Raw genomic sequence first — 18,490 nt, forward strand, 5'->3', positions numbered from 1 at the left:
TATATGCAAAGACATAGTTAACATGTGAGTCTATATGGCTAGAAATATCTAAGAATGCATTTCAAAAATTAAATTTAAGTTGAGCTCCATCAGGTGCTATATTTAATTAATGAAAACTTGTAATTAACACACTTGCAATCCTATCCACTAGTATGATGGTTATATATGGACCAATACTGAAATAACTCATCAAGATCTACCACTAAACACCAAATAAATAATATTTAAAATTGCTAATATGAAAATGTACCTTAAATATGTTTGTAATCATGTTATATTATGAAGGATCATCATACAATGATTACAGACTTTAACATTGATGACTTCCGCTATAAAAGCACTATATTTTCATTTGAAATGTTCAAATGTGAATCGTTTAAAGTACCTGGAAAATCACTTGTGCAATACATATTGTACAGAAACATTAAGGGGCAATTTGTCAAAGCTACAGGCTACCACTTTCACAATCCCTCCGGAAACAATTGAAAATCATTACATAAAACATTTTAAACCACCTACACAAAAAAGAGATGTTTTACAAAACTCTTTGTTTTGAGAAGGTTTGAATTAACAGTTATGAGGGCTTGATTTATGATTTTGACAAATGGGTCTCAGATATGCATTTGATTCAAGATACTTAGCATATGCATTATAATCACCCTTATTCAAGATTTATCTGATTGAAAATCATTTAACATAAATAAATCTGAAATTCCCACAATAATACTCTACTTTGCAAACAACACAGAACATATATTTTGAAAATTGCTGTGCTATTTCTGTTAAACCATGAAGAATTTCACATAGTAGAGTCCTCGAAAATTTACAATTGAAAATATAAGGGAATATGCAGAGAATTCAACAAAATTATCTGTAAGAAAAGGCTACAAAGCACTCAGGCTAATAAAATCGGGAGAAATAATGCATTGGAGAGGCTATAACAGAAGAGAGATAATATATGTGGATGAAAATTACAAAATATGTACATGAATTACCTAGGTCAACCTAATGTTGAGGCACTTGAACCAGCATTTCTAATGGTATGAATTACATTATGATAATAATGTTCAATAAGTAAAAATATTTACATCACTCACACTTATTTGGATTTGTGTTGATTGATGTCCATTTCCAACACCCACTCTTATCCAATAAATATTTCATTTTGTCATACTTTCAATGCCCTTTTGTGCTCTCTCCTCCAGTGGTCAGGTAAACATTTTAAGCTCAGCCCACAATTTTGTTTTACAATCAGTCACAGGCAGGTGATTAAAGAGACTCATATCATAGCAATATGTGATTCATGAAAATAACTATGACTCTTAATCTGAATTAACATTTGTTAAGAGTAAGTGCTCCACCTGGCAAAATTAGCTAAGTTCAATTAAAATTAATTAATACTTCTGGCACTGAATAAAATGTCTCAATTAAACTCCATTTAGTGTCATAACATCCATTTAACTAAAATTTCATTTATTCAACACTAATTCATCTTTAATTTCCTCTTTGATTTTCTGTAAACGGGCACGAGCTCTGAAGAAGGCAGACACCACACTATCAACACTGGAAAGGAGTGTACTAGCACCAATACTCCTGGCACTCGATGGGGCTAACTTTTCTTGTTTCAACACCAATGAATCAGTTAACCCAAGAGGATCATAATTTATTTTCTTAGGATTTTTCACCACCAAAACATTGTACCTTATATTAACTGAACCACTACTGGCCCCATGAACTCCATGGCGACTTAGAAGATGACCCTATATCAATGAAACCAAGAACAACAAGAATTATTTTGCTAAGAAAAATAAAGATATGTTAATTTTTTAGCTAAATAAGATATAACACTTTGGCATAATTTGAGAAAGTGTAATTATAAAGCATGAGACTATGAGGTTCATACTATTTCCAGTTGGCAATACTTTTTCTGATCATGCAGAAATAATGGTCCCAGATTTGTACAATGAAACATGGAGCTCTGGAAAAGTTAGCCTCCCTTTCAGCCAAACGAGAAGGAGAAGAGTTTTTGAAGGAAATATATTATTATAAAACCTAAAAAATTGAATGTCTAGCTTATTAAAAAAATTATCTCCAAAGAACACATCAAAAAAACAACATTGTACTTGGTTTTACCTGTTTGAATTGAAACGTATTTGCTATATTTTTAGTAGTATTCCATCATGACAAATTGTGTTTAGTAAGTTTCTGTTCTCAAATAACCACCAAATCCCTATCACAGACACCCACCCCCTTCAATTTGTATTACTTACTTCCCTGGCATAGACTCCCTGAGATTCATCCTAAAAAACCTCTACCTGATCCTCAAGAACCATAATTCCACAACAAACCTTTTTCCCAAACACCCCTCCATTACATTCAAATACCCTGCCATCCTATCAGATCGCTTCAAATCAACCAATCCACTTATTAAATCCCTGCCTCACCCCAAAGTCGCTTCCATGCCCTGCAATAAGATAAGATGCAAAATGTGTCCTATTTTTAAAATGCAAATCCTGTACCTCTCCAATCTGCTTTTTAATTCTCTCCCACCCATCCCCTACACCTCCTGAACCTCAATAAATGCATGTAGTCTACCATCAATTGGGCCAAATATGCTGCCTTCTAAATTGATCACTATAACACACCCCTTAACAATTGGATCAATAACCATCATGCTTCCTGCAAACATTCTTCCCTGTCTGTCATGCTCCTAATCCCAAGCATTCCTCCCACCACAATACTCTATAGCATCTCCATTTTAGCCTACCTCCCACTGTTCAATACTCCATTCAAACTTTAGACAGTAGAGCAGACATACATATGGTTATTAGACACCTTAAATTACCCGGGAATTGATATTAGGCATTAATCACCCCCACCATCCAGAATTTATCATCCCCCCTCTCCCAAACCTTTCAATCATAATCCTATTCCTCCTTAACCTTCTCCTCCTAAACCTTTCCCTTCCTTCCTCTCATTCATCCTTCTCCTCAGTTACTTCAACGTACATACATGTTTTTCATCAGCTACTTTGACAAATTTAAAATTCAATATTGCAAACAGATGATCTTAGTTCATAAAAGAGTAAATACAAATAAGTGGTTGGCTTTCATGGGAAGGATAAAAATATGCAAGCTTTGGCAGACATTAAAAACTAAAAGTAATCAAATATGCTGCAAAAATAGGAAATTTCACTGCAGATACTGCAGCAGTAAATTTTAACAGAGCCATCTGCTTATGCACATTACAATTCAACAATTTCAAAGCGTAAAAATCAATCTCCTCGACTGGGATTAGATCCCAGATACCTCAAACTCCAATTGAGTGCTTTCGCCAGTTATGCTGATTAAAATTTATAAATATTTTTTAATTTATTATTAGGTAATGTACCAGTTAAGTATGTACTCCTTCTCCTCACCCACAATTCAAAAGCCTCCAATCTATGCCTATCCTTACGCTTCAGTGACCATGTTGCCACGCCATACATAACTATGATCCATATCAAAGTTTGACAAGCTCTTTCTTAACGTCCTTACTCAATGTCCCTGTCATCAATTCCCTCCTCCAAGTGAAAGTTTCTTTACCTAACCCAATTCTTCTGCTTACATCCCTACTACTATGACCATTTAGGTCCAAAACAATTACGAGATACATACTCTGTTCCGCCTGCTCTAGCTTTTGCCCTTTTATTTTAATTTTAGGCTTAGCTTTTCTCTTTCTGGAAAAATGCATAACCTTTGTTTTATTTGTACTGATTCTCATCCCATATCTATCGCACTGAATTTCCAATTCACTCAGCAATGCTTGCAACCCCTTATTTCCTTCACATATACGCTGAACAGCACAGGTGATAATGGAAAACCCTGCTTTACTCCTCTTCTCAACACAGCCCATCCAGACTCCCCGTCCCCCACTCACACCTGAGCAGTCTAAGACATGTACAAGTTGCCTCCTGTCCCTCCAATCTATTCCTATTTTCTTCAATATTCTCATTAGTTTTTCCAAATTCACTCAATCAAATGCCTTTTCTAAATCTACAAAACAGGTAATTATGTCCTTAATGTATTCTATATTCCTCTCCATTAGTGATCTCATTACTGCAATGACATTATGTTAGCCTCTTCCCTTCCTGGAGCACAAACTGATCATCCCCTAAATATTCTTTCGCCCTGCTTCTTTCCATCCTTTGGTTGATGATCCCGAGGACCACTTTGGCTGCATGTAAAATCAAAGTTATTGTTCTGTAGTTCTCACATGATGTAGCCTTTACCTTTTTTAGAATAGGAACTAAAACTGATCTCACAAAGTCTTCCAGGCAGATTCCTTCCTCAGAGATGCTACGAATTAGTCCATATAGACTCTTCCAATGCCCCATGACTATTGAATGTTTAGCTGCAGGAACACGCGATTATGTCCTCTAACTGATCGTATACCCTAGTGATATCTTCCTTCTTAAGATTGCTTGGTGGAATGTTTACCTGAAAAATGACCAAGTTCATCGGTTCTGCTTTTACATCTACTAGTAATATTCTATCCATTGCTTGTTCTATGGTGACTACACTTCTTCCTAACTTTTTATTCAATATTATGGCAGCCCCTTGGCTCTTGCCTCCCTCCATTATGTATTACTCTATAATTATCACTCTAATAATCTTCACTATCCTTCCATCTCTCCTCGCATAAACCTAAAATATCTATTTTTCCTCTTTCCATCTCTCGTGTAATATTCTCTAATTTACCTCTCCTCAACATTATCCAAACATTCCAAGTTCCTATTCTAACTAATTTGGTCTTCTTCTCCTGCATCTTCTGTCACACTGCTGTTGATTTTCCCTCGCAAGGGTTTCCTGAGATGATGACCGTGGAAGCCTTGCCTCTCCCACTGCCAGGCACGACACACGGCTGATTGGACTGAGTCCCATAGTTGCTAGGACTAATATTTTCAATCGTGTCCATCATTTTGTTCTTGGGAATATTAATTGAGGTGGTTTCCCAATGCCTTCCTCAATAGTGTCTTTAACGTGACACCATCACTCAATGGCCACCCCATGGCGGTCAGATGCCTTTGTAGCCACCTCATTGAGGAACAGACGCTGCGCTGTGTGTACTACCTTTAGTCTGGCTCCTGACCTTCAACCATGGGTGACCCTACTAGGAGCAATTATCATTGCACCTGCCAGCACTAGGGGTCATTGGAATGCACAAGCCCTTCCACCACATTAAGGTAGTAGTCCATGAAATGGGTTTTAATTTATAATAAAATTTTTTTAATAAAATAAAATGTATAAAGTTGATAAGAAAGCTAAGTACTGAGGTGTCCTCTTACACTGAAATTTTTGGGGCTTTCCTCTTCTTCTTTTAGGTCTTTTATCTTGTTCCTTTAAAGGCCCTCAAAGTTCACACAGTAAGAGGACACTTCAGTAGATTAACTGGCTTAGCATTCAGCTGAACATTGAGAGATCCGAGTTTGAATCCCAGTCAAGGCAAATGATTTTTTTTATACTTTGAAGTTGTTGCATAAATATTAGCTAGTTTCTGAGTTGCCAATATTTTGAAATAACTAATATAATAAATTACTACTCAGGTGATTTTGATTTCAATTATAATAAATTGATGTTAATCAATTTTTCCTTAAGTCAGGTATACTACTATATACTTAGTACATACACTGAATGTGTTAGGAATTCCAGAGTAACTAAGATCCTCAATTTCCGGAGAACCACCCATGAAAAATCTTCTTAATTCTCCAACAGGGGAATGAATTAGAGGACGCCAAGTATTGACAGCAACTTGGTGAGAACCAGGGTGTAGGGCCAATAGAAAATGACCATAGCCTTCTGTTCGGTGACGACCCCACCAATCTACTGATGAAACACGAACCAGCATCTGAGGCCAACTGCATGGGGTTGCTCCTACCATAAATAAATGCATTTGAGATGGCAACACCAAGTCTTTACATGATCTGTCAGGACAAAGACAATATAAAATGAAACCATATTAACTTTAGCCTCTATTGTAAACCAAAGATTAAGATGCAGACACCCCTGAGGATGCATTTTTTTGCACACAACTTTTAAAAACTATAAGTTGCATATTTTAAGAAAAGGCTGGAGATTGCAGAAACAGGGTTTTATCATCCTACCATCTTTTACAACCTTTTGTTAATAATTCTTACATTAATACCACCTTAAGAACATGGGACATTAAACCTATGGCCATCTAGTCCTCATGTAGTGCTCCTTTTCTTCAACAGTTTGAGAATTAATATGGACCTAATAATATATTCAGCACAAACTGGGTCAAAATAAGTCATAATACACCCTGATAAAATTCCTTCATTTGTTCTCAAGTCTTGAGTAAACCTGCATACATCAGCACACCATTTAGCATTCCTGAATGCCTTGTTTTCACTCATTACCTGAAGGATTTTTCAACTTCAATAAACCTTTAACCAATTATCCTCATATAAGTGCATTTATGATAAAATTCACACTAACATGCATCATATTATTTGAGTGCTCCTGAACCTCTAATGGTCTAATTGGCCAATTATACCCCAATAACAAGCAAATCATCTTTATTCATTTACACAATTACAGTGCAATTAGGCGAATTTCCTGGTGGCAACGATCAAGTTAGGTCAAAGATAACTCTTACAACGAAAATTACATACAAACACATAAAAACAGATAAGAGACAAAATATTTTTACATAATGACACTTCCACATCACATACAAACAAACTTCCACATCACATACAAAATGCCGTCCACATCACATAAAAACAATATTTTCATAACTACAATGAAGTTTATTACCCAGTGGCTGCTTTACATTTCAACTTAAAACTTCTAAAATTGGATAGAAAGGGCTCAAACAAACCTCCAGGCAGCTGGTTCCAATCAATTATAGTTCTATTTAAAAAAGAGTATTTTTTCTTATTTGTTTTTTGAGTCATTTTTATTTTGAAGCTATGGTCGTTTTTTCCCTTAAAGTTAGGCTTTTCTATCCCTTGCCATAAATCTTCCCACGCTTCGTCCATTTTAACAATTCTATACATCGCGCCTAACCTACTCCTTTTTCTTTTATTTTTCAAACTCTCCTATTTCAGTATATCTAACATTTCTGTGACACTATCTGTTCTTTTGTACCTTCCAAGTACATATCTTGCTGCCTTTCTATGAACTTTTTCTATCTTTTTAATATATGATACCTCATATGGATCCCATACTATGGACGAGTGTTCTAGGATAGGGATAACCAGTACCTTATATGCTTTTTTTGTGTCTACGCGACTTCCTTTTAAATTTCTCATCACCCATTGCAATACTTTAAATGCCTTCCGTGTCAAATTATCTACTTGGACTCCCCACCCAAGATCCCTAGTTAAATAAATGCCTAAATATTTGCATTGACTGGTACATAGGATTCTTTCTCCAAAGAGGGTGTAAATTTCCTTTTCTGCATTCTTTTTATTTGAAAAATTTATATGCTTACTTTTACTTATATTAATGCCCATATTATTATTTGTAACCCCGTCACCAAGGCGACGGATGTCATTTTGTAGTATTACGTGGTCATTTACATGCTCTATTCGTCTGTATATAATGCAGTCATCAGCAAAGAGTCTTATTTGACAATGTAAATTGTATGGTAGATCGTTTACGTATTTTAGGAGGAGTAATGGCCCTAGAACACTGCCTTGTGGAACTCCTGCTAATACGCTCGCCTCATTTGAAAATGTATCCCCTAATTTTACTTTTTGAGTTCTGCCTCTGAGAAAATTTTTTATCCATTGTTTTACCCTCAAGTCCAATGGTAACGAATCCAACTTTAACAATAATTTATCGTGAGGCACTCGGTCAAAAGCTGCCGAAAAATCAACAATTACTGCATCCACCTCCTTACCTTCGTCTATTGCGTCGCCGATATATTGACTTAATCCCAAAAGCTGCGTTTCACACGAATATCCCATTCTAAACCCATGTTGGTGTTTGAATAGCCATCTATCTCTTGCCCACCATTCCTGATCGTAGTCAGCGATTCTTTTTTCCATTATTTTGCAAACAACTGAGGTTATGCTTTATGTTGACCCAATGAAGATTATTCTGAATGAAAATACTTTGATGATTTCTTTTACAGAGATTTAACAGATCTCATGAAAAAAGATACTTCCATACTTCATTTTTGATAAAATACCTGAAGAAATTTAGTATTGAGATGAACATAATTGAATTTTCAGGAACTTTTTTAAAGAAAATTTTTGCTGTATACTGTGGCAATGACATTCAGGACTGTTATCACATATATCTACCAATGCTTTCAACTCCAGTAATCCTTATCAGATCATACGTTTAATTGAGTAACAGTTTTACCAGAGATGACAATAAAAAATCACCACAATCTCATCTATTTAAAAATAGCAACCACTTCAATTTTTCCCCAATCTGAATGGAGTAATTCCTAAAAGAATTATTATTATAGAATATATAAGAATTATATTATATTATGGTCTGATCCTTGGATCAAGAATTAGCCCACATTTATTGACATGAGTGGTGGGCCACTGCTGAGGAAAGAAATTCTCCACAAATGCTGTGAATGTGAGTGCCTCAAACTTGTGTGGATCATGGTGTTTGGATCCAATGGAGGGAGTGACAGAATTTCTATTATTCTAAACACACACATATTTTATTTTTACTGTAAATTAAATGACTGACAAGGGAAGAAATTTCCAGTAAACTTTGTGTGATTGAGTGATTGAGACTTGCACTCTGTGTTCCAAAAATATGTCATTCCTTATGGGAATTTCCTTCTAAATAGGAGTTTGTTTAATATCAAATTTCTTTTATCCCTATTAAAAGTCTTCTTTCTCTCATCTGATTAATTTCTAATACCATCCTTCGTGATTTTCTTACAGGTATTTATACATAGCTATGTTTATGCCAAATGACTCACCTCCACTCTTCTAGAAATCACAATAGCATTTTTTTATATCAGTGCCAAAAAATGCTTAATGTAGAAAGAAATATTTATCTATTTCTTTTAAATATTTACTAAGATGTATTCTGCTTTAGTTGCATTTTTACGATTAAAGGTTTAAGATAAATCACAACCCAGAAACATAATATGCAATAAATGTGTAAGTAAACACAGTGATAGTTACATACCTGACTCTTCGCTGATATGTTCCATGTTAACTGTCAATTGTATATCAAACAAATGGCCAAAATATATAACATCTTTTTTTTCATGGTTGACAGTTGACAATGAAGTTTGAGTTATACCTGAGAGTGCATCAGGATCATTAGTAATCCAACCTAAATTTAAAATAAAGTGTATGCATTTATTTCAATGTAATTAAAGCAGGCAAATTCAATACATATAGTTGACTGTCTGGTACCCAAGCATAACTGCACTGTATAGAAATGGTATAGTACTCAAGCACTGGCACAAGGGACCTATTTCTCTAAACAGCAAGCTAATATATAAGTCTTCAAAGAAAAATTATAATTGCATTACCAACAGTCCTAAAATTTCTCCCTCGGAAATTTGGACATGATTGTTGATATGTGTAGATATTCCACAATTGTAAGACTCCATGAGAGCAAACAAGCAGGTTTTGTTGCTTTTTTTATCTAGGGACTTCTCATACCTTCGAATTTCATACCACTGAGAAATTTGTGTGGTTGAAAATCAGGATTTACTTAATTATTTTATAGATGCAGGATATTATTTAGATTGAATACTTTTAGACAGAAAGACAACAAATACCTTTCGGTAAGTCCAAAACATAATGCACATACATGGAGTCATGCTCAAAATCTTCAGCAGATGCTATTTCTCCCATGATATGAATTACAACTACACCAGGAGGAGGTAGTTCAAATTCAGACCCAACATTCAATTGGCGGAGGTTTGTGTAATGTTGACTTAACTGGAAATAAGACAAATAATTTTCTCAGGATAGCCAAAACATTTTGATAAAAAAATATAAAACGTGTTATATTACATTGTGGAACTTAGTTATGATTAGCACAACATAATTGATTATTTTTACTTGCTATAATTAGTTGGTTAACTTAATATCTATACAGACAAACACAATTGTTTTGGCATAAGAAGTTAAAATGGAATATAAACAAAAAGTTTATTTAGTAAAGTTGTGATAAAACATACAAGTTAGAATAACTACACAATTGCATGCAAACATATATGCCCAAAAAAATTAATATTCATGGCTTTACTGAATGTTATCCCAGTTTTACAAAAATTACTGAATAGTAGCCTGTCTCATTAATTTCAATTTGAAGCCTCTTAAGTTTCCTCTAACTACACAGGGAACATTATCATAAACATGTACATTTTCAAAAGTAATCATTGGTAAGTTTTCAATAAATAAGAATATCCGGTGTGTCAGAGAATAAGTTAGCATGGCCTTATTAATTAAATACATTATTAGGATCAAAATGCATAATGTGAATATAACAAAATACAAGAGTAGATTAAATCTATCAAAGTTCCTCAAAGTTAAAAGATGCATGATTCAGAAGCATATACATTTTTCAAATAAAAATAATGCAGAAAAGGAAATTTACACCCTCTTTGGAGAAAGAATCCCATGTACCAGTCAATGCAAATATTTAGGCATTTATTTAACTAGGGATCTTGGGTGGGGAGTCCAAGTAGATAATTTGACACGGAAGGCATTTAAAGTATTGCAATGGGTGATGAGAAATTTAAAAGGAAGTCGCGTAGACACAAAAAAAAGCATATAAGGTACTGGTTATCCCTATCCTAGAACACTCGTCCATAGTATAGGATCCATATGAGGTATCATATATTAAAAAGATAGAAAAAGTTCAAAGAAAGGCAGCAAGATATGTACTGGGAAGGTACAAAAGAACAGATAGTGTCACAGAAAGGTTAGATATACTGAAATGGGAGAGTTTGAAAAATAGAAGAAAAAGGAGTAGGTTAGGCACGATGTATAGAATTGTTAAAAAGGACGAAGCATGGGAAGATTTATGGAAAGAGATAGAAGAGCCTAACTTTAAGGGAAAAAATGACAATAGTTTCAAAATAAAAATAAGAACGCAAAAAACAAATAAGAAAAAATACTCTTTTTTAAATAGAACTATTATTGATTGGAACCAGCTGCCTGGAGGTTTGTTTGAGCCCTTTCCATCCAATTTTAGGAGTTTCAAGAATAAATGTAAAGCAGCCACTGGGTGATAAACTTCACTGTAGTTATTAAAATATTGTTTTTCTGTGATGTGGACGGCATTTTGTAGGTGATGTGGAAGTGTCATTACATGTAAGAATATTTTGTCTCCTATCTGTTTTTCTAGGGTGTGTATGTATGTATTTTTTGTTGTAAGAGTGATCATTCACCAAACTTGACTGTTGCCACCAGGAAAATTGCCTAATTGCAACATAATTCTTAAATAAATGAATAAAAATAAATTTAACAAGAATCATTTCAACTAATTTTGAAGGCTTGTAAGGGAAACAAATGTTTTTATATTAATAGGGAGAGCATCATACATTCAACATCATTTTTAATAAGTATCCTTACCAAATCCATTCTAATTACAAATACTAAGATGCAGTTCTAGGTTTTGTTTAGTGCAAACATTACTTCAAGTTTATCAATTAAATATTTTACTGATAATGAACTAAATTTTCAAAAACAGTTTATGATCACTGCAAGTTAATCATTCTCCATCTGTTATCAAATGAATTGCATCCAATGCAGAGTAATCATTATCTAACATGAAAAATATCTTGAGTGAAAAGACCTGTAAAACTTTTAATTATTCCCAATTTTATTGGTAGTAAAAAAATTAATCGCACTTGGAATGAAAAAAATACATTTCTCCCTGGATTACTCCTGCATTTGTGGGTGAGCAGGAGAGTTACAGGTATGACCTAGTATATATTGTTGGAAAAAATTGGAAATCATCCAAGCCTTCTGAGTACATAGCTGTATACTCAAACCAAGGTTTTTAAAAGTTTTTGAAACAAACTAACTTTTGTGACTTCCATTTAACAAAATGTGAGAAATTCATCGAGTAAAAATCAATTTCCTTGACTATAATCAACCCAATTGCTTTCAGCAGTTATACTACCAAGGTGTTCTCCAACGATGAAAATTGCTAATGGCTTTAAAGGAAAAAGATTGCCACAAAACACAACTATACAATGATACAAATTAATATAATAATAATACTTTATTAATTTTGAAAAATGGTACAACCATATTAATCAAAGTTATGCACATAGCATCACAGTCCCCAAGTTTAAAGTCAACTTTAAGCGCATAGGTGTTTTCCTTTGACAAATTCCGAGAAAATGTGGATGATTCTGCTAAAAGTTACAGTCGTAGCATTACCCAGTTTATTTTAATTAATTTCAAACATGTTTTCATACATTAAAACTTTAAATGATTCTTAGGTCATTTGCCACAAACACATTCGTCACCTTTGACTTTTAAGTTTCGCATTAGCTATCATGTTGTAAAACAGTCCAGGTCATTGGTATTGCAGATGCCTTCATCTTGGCGACCTTTTCCAAATATCTACCAAACACTTTTCACCCGTTCATACTCCATTTTTGGATCTGCTGATATGACTGCTCCACTGACTTTAGCACACACAATGCAAGTTGTTTTTGAAATAATCATGCCACCTGTTATGGCATGAGAAGTTTTCATGCCTTGTTTTGCAAATTATCTGTCCACACTTTTAAAATGGGACCATAGAGGAAGAATCAAGCATTTACTGTGCATTTAATCTTACCAGCGGTGCCTGCTACCAATCCATCTCATAAATCATATAATTTCGTAATTCCTATCACTCCTATAAGGTTAAATTCCAAGACCAGAGGGAGATGCCACAACAGTAACTTTCAATGGAGTCATCCACTAAAAGGCATTTCAATGCAACAATTTTGAAGTATAAAAATCATTCGCCTTGAAGGCAAATGATTTTTACCCTCTGAAATTGTTGCAGGGAACTCCTATTAGGTTGTTTCACAGAGAAAATCAAATCTATTCCCGGTTCATCCACAAATATGACACCATGGATTAAGCTAAATCAAACTTTTTACATACCAGCATTGATTTTGCCATATTCTAACTCTTAAATAACATCAGCTCTCTTATGAATAGACAGACACTCCATTTTATGCATGAAATTTTAGGGCACAATATCCAATGACTTCTTATGATGAATGCTACATACCTTTAGCAACTGTGAACTTGAAAATTCCAGTTAGAGTTAATAAACAGAGATTAACCCTGAGATTTTCCATCTTACTGTGGGAAAGGGTATTGGGTGTATTCATCTGAGTGATGGGGTGGGCCCAATTGCGCTTACCCCAGCCATCTACCCTTTTCCAAACAATTTCTTAATTGTAAAAGAGCTGGGGGCTAGGAGAGGATAAAGGAGATCTGTGGGGGGCCACTGTACTTCCATGTTGGGAATTTTCAGTTTGGAAGAGGCTATTTTAAGTAACAACAAATCTGAAGTTATATACTAACCTCTTTAAGGTATGGGGTTGGAAGCTGAACTTGAGATAGGGGTGCATTCCTCTGGTCTTTACAAGAATTGAAGAGGCTATTTAACTTGCGGAATCATATAACTAACTATGGACCACCTGTCCATAAATCCTCTTTTCAATGAGCTTGTTATGAATATTTAAAAATTACCTTATTCATGATTTCCTTTTCCTTTAATAGCTCTTCCTGGTTGATAACATTAGATGCATGTTCAATCCAGTAGTGGTAAACAATTCTTGAGTCTGAGTCAACCTCAATTTGGTATGGAAGAGATTTGTCCCGGGTAAAGTCTGGCTGTATCTGAAGTATACCATCTGGATAATAATTAATGGTGCAAAGAACATATTCCTGCTTACTTAACCAGTCTCCATCACTGCAAATGGAAATTAGTAAGGAAATATCAAATTTGCATTTTTGACATTTGAGAAATTTTTTTTAAATAACCGCAACTTACACCTTGAAATGGAACAATAATAGACAAGAGTAAACACTAGCATAAGAATAAAATAGTGATATCCATCTCCAAACAGGGAAACAGGGATTTAAAAAAAGAGAAAAGCCACTCAGTAAAAATTCAATGATGCATTTCTAAAGCACAATTTGTACATCCAAATTTTTCAGAATGTATAGCATAATCCCTAACCATCCTCTTTGAGAGATGGCACTAAACCTTTAGTTTGAATCTTTTACTCTGAGAAGCACTTGGCCCCAAAAATCATGGCTTATTTCACAAATGAAACTTGCATGCAGAGCAGCTGGCATGGTTTTATCTCTAAAAATGAGTAAGCAGTAATGCAAATCTCCATGACCACCTGAATGAGAGTTAGCGATAAAAAAATGAAACTACCATGAAGTGGATTCTTTACAATTGGCAGTCTGAGAATTAATCCATTTTGTTTATGACCTACATAAATAATGATGACATATCATTGGATACTGCTGCAATAAATCTGAGGCCTAATGGTCTCTATTATGAAAATGAAATAACTAGCACTAAAGCATAACGTAGAAGTCTGGCAATTTTCCAAAGGGAGATTTAGAGTCAGCATTTTCAGGATGGTTTTTGCATCACTTCAGTGCTATTTAGTGAGATGATGATATATCAAATGGCGAGAGATTTAGAAAAATTAAATTCATGGTGTTGAAGTTATAGGGAATGCAATTTACTCATTCCTAAAATTAAATTCACAACTTAAAGGTTGGTATTGTGATACACTCATGTTGAAGTTACATAATAATCACCCATACCTTATGCCCATCTGATAAATTTAACCATAGGTTTGAGACTGTCCATAACTTGTTAATGAACAAGAACACAATATCTTAACCAGTGGACTTCATACCCACTGGCTAAATTGCCCTGTTTTTCAATGATTTCAATCACTACATGAGCCATCTGTTAATGACAGCAAACAAAGGATAAATAAATCTTTGGAAATCATAAAATTAAAAAAAAGAGGAAAGTAGTGTACTGGATTAATGATCATAGTCTGAGTGAGAGAAACCCATAATGATATGGAAATTGTATTATATTTATAACAATAGTTCCCAAGAGTACCAAGCAAAATTAAAAAAAAAATATTAGAATCATCAGTCTGTGCCTAAAATAATGCACATCAATTTATGATTTTCCCCGTTTCTCCCCCAAGTTTTATGAAGTCCCCACCTTGTCCCATGACTGGTGATTAATTACAGGACCATATATTCTGAATTGAATAACATTTCTAACCTTTCCTTCACACTTAAATCTGCTAGTATAAACATTGTCTGAGGAGTACTTGTTGGCAGATGACTCTCCTTCTTGAAATCATCAGTTGGACAGCTGTTAACTAAATTTTTCAGCGGTAAATTAACGTCTCCCCTAGAAAAATTAATTTAATTTTAGAATATATAAGATCATAAGAGTATGAGGCAATCTACTTAATGACCTTTATCGTATTAACCTATGGATCTTTTTATATCCTGGTCCATGTCTTAATCGTAAATTTGACATTGCTTCTTCCAAATGTGACTTGGCTCCTTGTCCCACGATTACTTCTTGATGAGACTGTAATCAGAGAATTCTAAGAACTATAACCATGTATTATTTACTTTAATTAAAAGATTTCATATTTTTAAAATAATTAATATAATTAGGAATGGGTCTCAGGTGCCAATCAATGAAAATATTTCATTTCTATTATAATTAAAGGATAATAAAAGGCAATATATATGAATATATATGCATGCATAATATTTAGGTAAAGGGTTATGGATCTACTATTCACGAACTGGATGGAACAATAAAATAGCAATAAAAATGATAAATTAAACATTTACAGCTATTTACATTCACGATGGCCATAGTTAACTTACAAGCATAGTAAATTCAAATCAATTAAAAACTCACTTCCTGCGACTGCGTGAATTCATCTGCATTTGTATAAGAGTACAGCCGGTTTCTGTGCTTACTTTTCCTTGACATTCCAATTACCTCATTGTGGTACTTCTGCTCTAATGATGAACGGCAATTTGTAGAAAGTTCGTAAAATGAAATTTCTGCCGGACTATTGGAAAAATCAAGTTACTATTTGCGCACATGTAAATGCAATAAATAATGAGTTCTCAGCAACATATACTACCTGAACACTTTTTCTTGCCAAGAAAATATCCTTTCTTCAATTTCTTCCTCCATGGATTGCACTTTTCCATCGCCAGTTCCACTTTCAGGCAGTGGTATAAAAGACGATTTCACCTTTTCCAGACGAACTCTATTTGAAAAAAATTAGATATTTAGTACTCCTAGTGCCATTTGCTGATACGAAACCAATATGAACATTTCTATTTACCGAACTTTGAAGTGTTTAATAGAATCATAACAGCGATACGATCCTGTAACAAAATCAACTTCGTCTTGTAAATGCATTTCAAAACTCCTCTCAAACACGAATTTCTCCCTTTCGCCACTTGTTTACTTCTACGAGCATCGGCAGGCGCACAAAACAGTAAAGCGAAAGTGCATTTATTTCTGTATCTTTGATAGCTATCGCAACCGTAAAACTAAATAGAGAAACCCTCTAATGTACACAAGCAATTCAAAGCACTTTACATTTTAAGAGATGTAATTAACTGCAGAAATAATAGGACAAAACATTAAATTTAGCATTCATTTAACGCAAACGCGGGAAATTCATGTTCATGGGGATACAATTTAAACTATACATTACAACTGGCATTATTAATTACTGATGACCCTCAATAGGGATGACTTCTTGCCTTTTCGGAAATTATGATCGTATATTTCGTATGAAAAGTCATCAGTATTTCAATGCTGAGGTTGGTTGACTGTGGCCCTCCATTCGGTGTTGCCAATTATCTCACAAGAGTCCCCACCCTGAGTTCCAATTTTCCTGGGTGGAATTCCATCACGTCATATTTGAATTCAAGGCTGCGACTTCTCGGGATATTAATAAAATCGTTGCCTGGCAAATCACTGTACTGCAGCAAATTCTGTCTTTTTCACCCTTGCCCACAGTTGTGGTAGCTGATAATGGACCAATCATCTTGATCTGCCTTTCACCATTGATGCAGAGTAGGTTTTGTTGGCTCCACTTTTCTCACATCAGATGTGTAATAGCATCAATACATGTATACATCTTTTGCAAAATATGGCTCTTCCTGATTCCACGCCGAGTGCCTAATCTGACTGATATTTTGTGTCTATTACTCTAAAGGCCACCTGCCTTGAACACGTTCACTAATAAACTGTAAGTGGTTGCTATAGACAGGTCCCCCTATACCTTCATAGATTGTAACATTCTTCGGTAGATTCAAAGATATCGCCATAATTTTACAATAAAAATGTGTTATCAGGTAACACATTATGCCAAAGGTGGGATTAAAATTTGCGAGCTTCAGGTTAACAGATGCAAACCATTTGTATTGAGCTATCTGGCAGTGGATGTCTAAGTAAATGGTGATGTTTGTTGAAGAAGAAGGGATTGACAGGAATTGCCTCATTTAATTGATTCATATTCCCAAATTAGTCCAGATTTTCCAAATGAACATGCCACTCATTCTATTCCCTGAGAGTTGGGGATCTGATTAAGTATTTTGTAGTGGATCATCCCGATTCTCCGCGTGTGCCTCTGGAATCACTAAAGTCATTCTGATACTAAGCCTTTTTTTGCCAGGTCCTGGCAAAAAAAGGCTCAGTATCGGAATGCAAAAAGGACATTCAGGGGTCTACTCTAAACGAACACATACCTCACAGGCTTAATGACACATTATTCTCATGAGGAATTCCCAACTTTTAAAAAAATAAACACTTTTCTCAGATTTTCCCTGAATTTATGTAGAAATGTGGGAATTCCTGAGTGACCATTCTGATCAACAAACACACTTTGTACTTACTGAAATCTACGTAAGTCAAGCACATCATCTAAATTCAATAAAACATCCCACCTACCAGGGACATCATTTACTTCAGAACATCTACATAATATCACACAAGCTGCCGCAAGGGCATGGGGTGAATGCCAGGTCACCACCCATAAAAGGGAACAAAACCACATTCAAAATCAATACATGTAAACCTATACCCACAGTGGCATGCACATTCATGCAAAAATCTTTTCATTTTACTTTGCACGCACACAAATACATATACTATCATTTAACAAATAATTGTACCTTAGGATGCAGTAAGAAATTTATCCGATGACATGCAAGCTAAAATTTGAAAAGTAAGAAGGCAAAATTCCACTAACACATGGGCATGTAACATACAATGGTCTCCTCGCCAAGGACACAGGTAGGGAACATGACCCAAAGCTGCAGGCAGCAGGAGGGTCCCCCCTAAGAGAGACAAGGGATGAAGGGGAATTTTAATAACAGACAAGGCAGAGCAAGCAATACTGTACAGAACACAACATTATTTAATGGCATTCT

The 18,490-nt window shown here is 34.7% G+C and overlaps 1 protein-coding gene across 2 annotated transcripts; it reads right to left on the reverse strand.

Moving 5' to 3' along the window:
- Window positions 1-393: 393 nt before the first annotated feature.
- On the reverse strand, window positions 394-16,482 carry LOC139693980 (tectonic-like complex member MKS1). 2 transcript variants are annotated; one of them, XM_071592358.1, is made up of 10 exons: window positions 16,390-16,482; window positions 16,183-16,311; window positions 15,951-16,107; window positions 15,505-15,608; window positions 15,291-15,422; window positions 13,712-13,934; window positions 9,775-9,937; window positions 9,171-9,287; window positions 5,668-5,912; window positions 394-1,760 (listed from the first exon to the last, which is right to left on the reverse strand). In XM_071592358.1, exons 1-10 carry the CDS (start codon window positions 16,464-16,466, stop codon window positions 1,470-1,472), a joined length of 1,638 nt encoding a protein of 545 aa, XP_071448459.1. In that variant the 5' UTR covers window positions 16,467-16,482; the 3' UTR covers window positions 394-1,469. The 2 variants fall into 2 exon arrangements, with proteins under 2 accessions (XP_071448459.1, XP_071448460.1); XM_071592359.1 differs by lacking the exon at window positions 9,171-9,287.
- Between the last annotated feature and the right edge of the window lie 2,008 nt (window positions 16,483-18,490).

This window comes from Hetaerina americana, unplaced genomic scaffold (genome assembly GCF_022747635.1).
Source record: "Hetaerina americana unplaced genomic scaffold, ioHetAmer1.1.p SCAF_5, whole genome shotgun sequence".
Classification (NCBI taxonomy): Eukaryota; Metazoa; Arthropoda; class Insecta; order Odonata; family Calopterygidae; genus Hetaerina; species Hetaerina americana.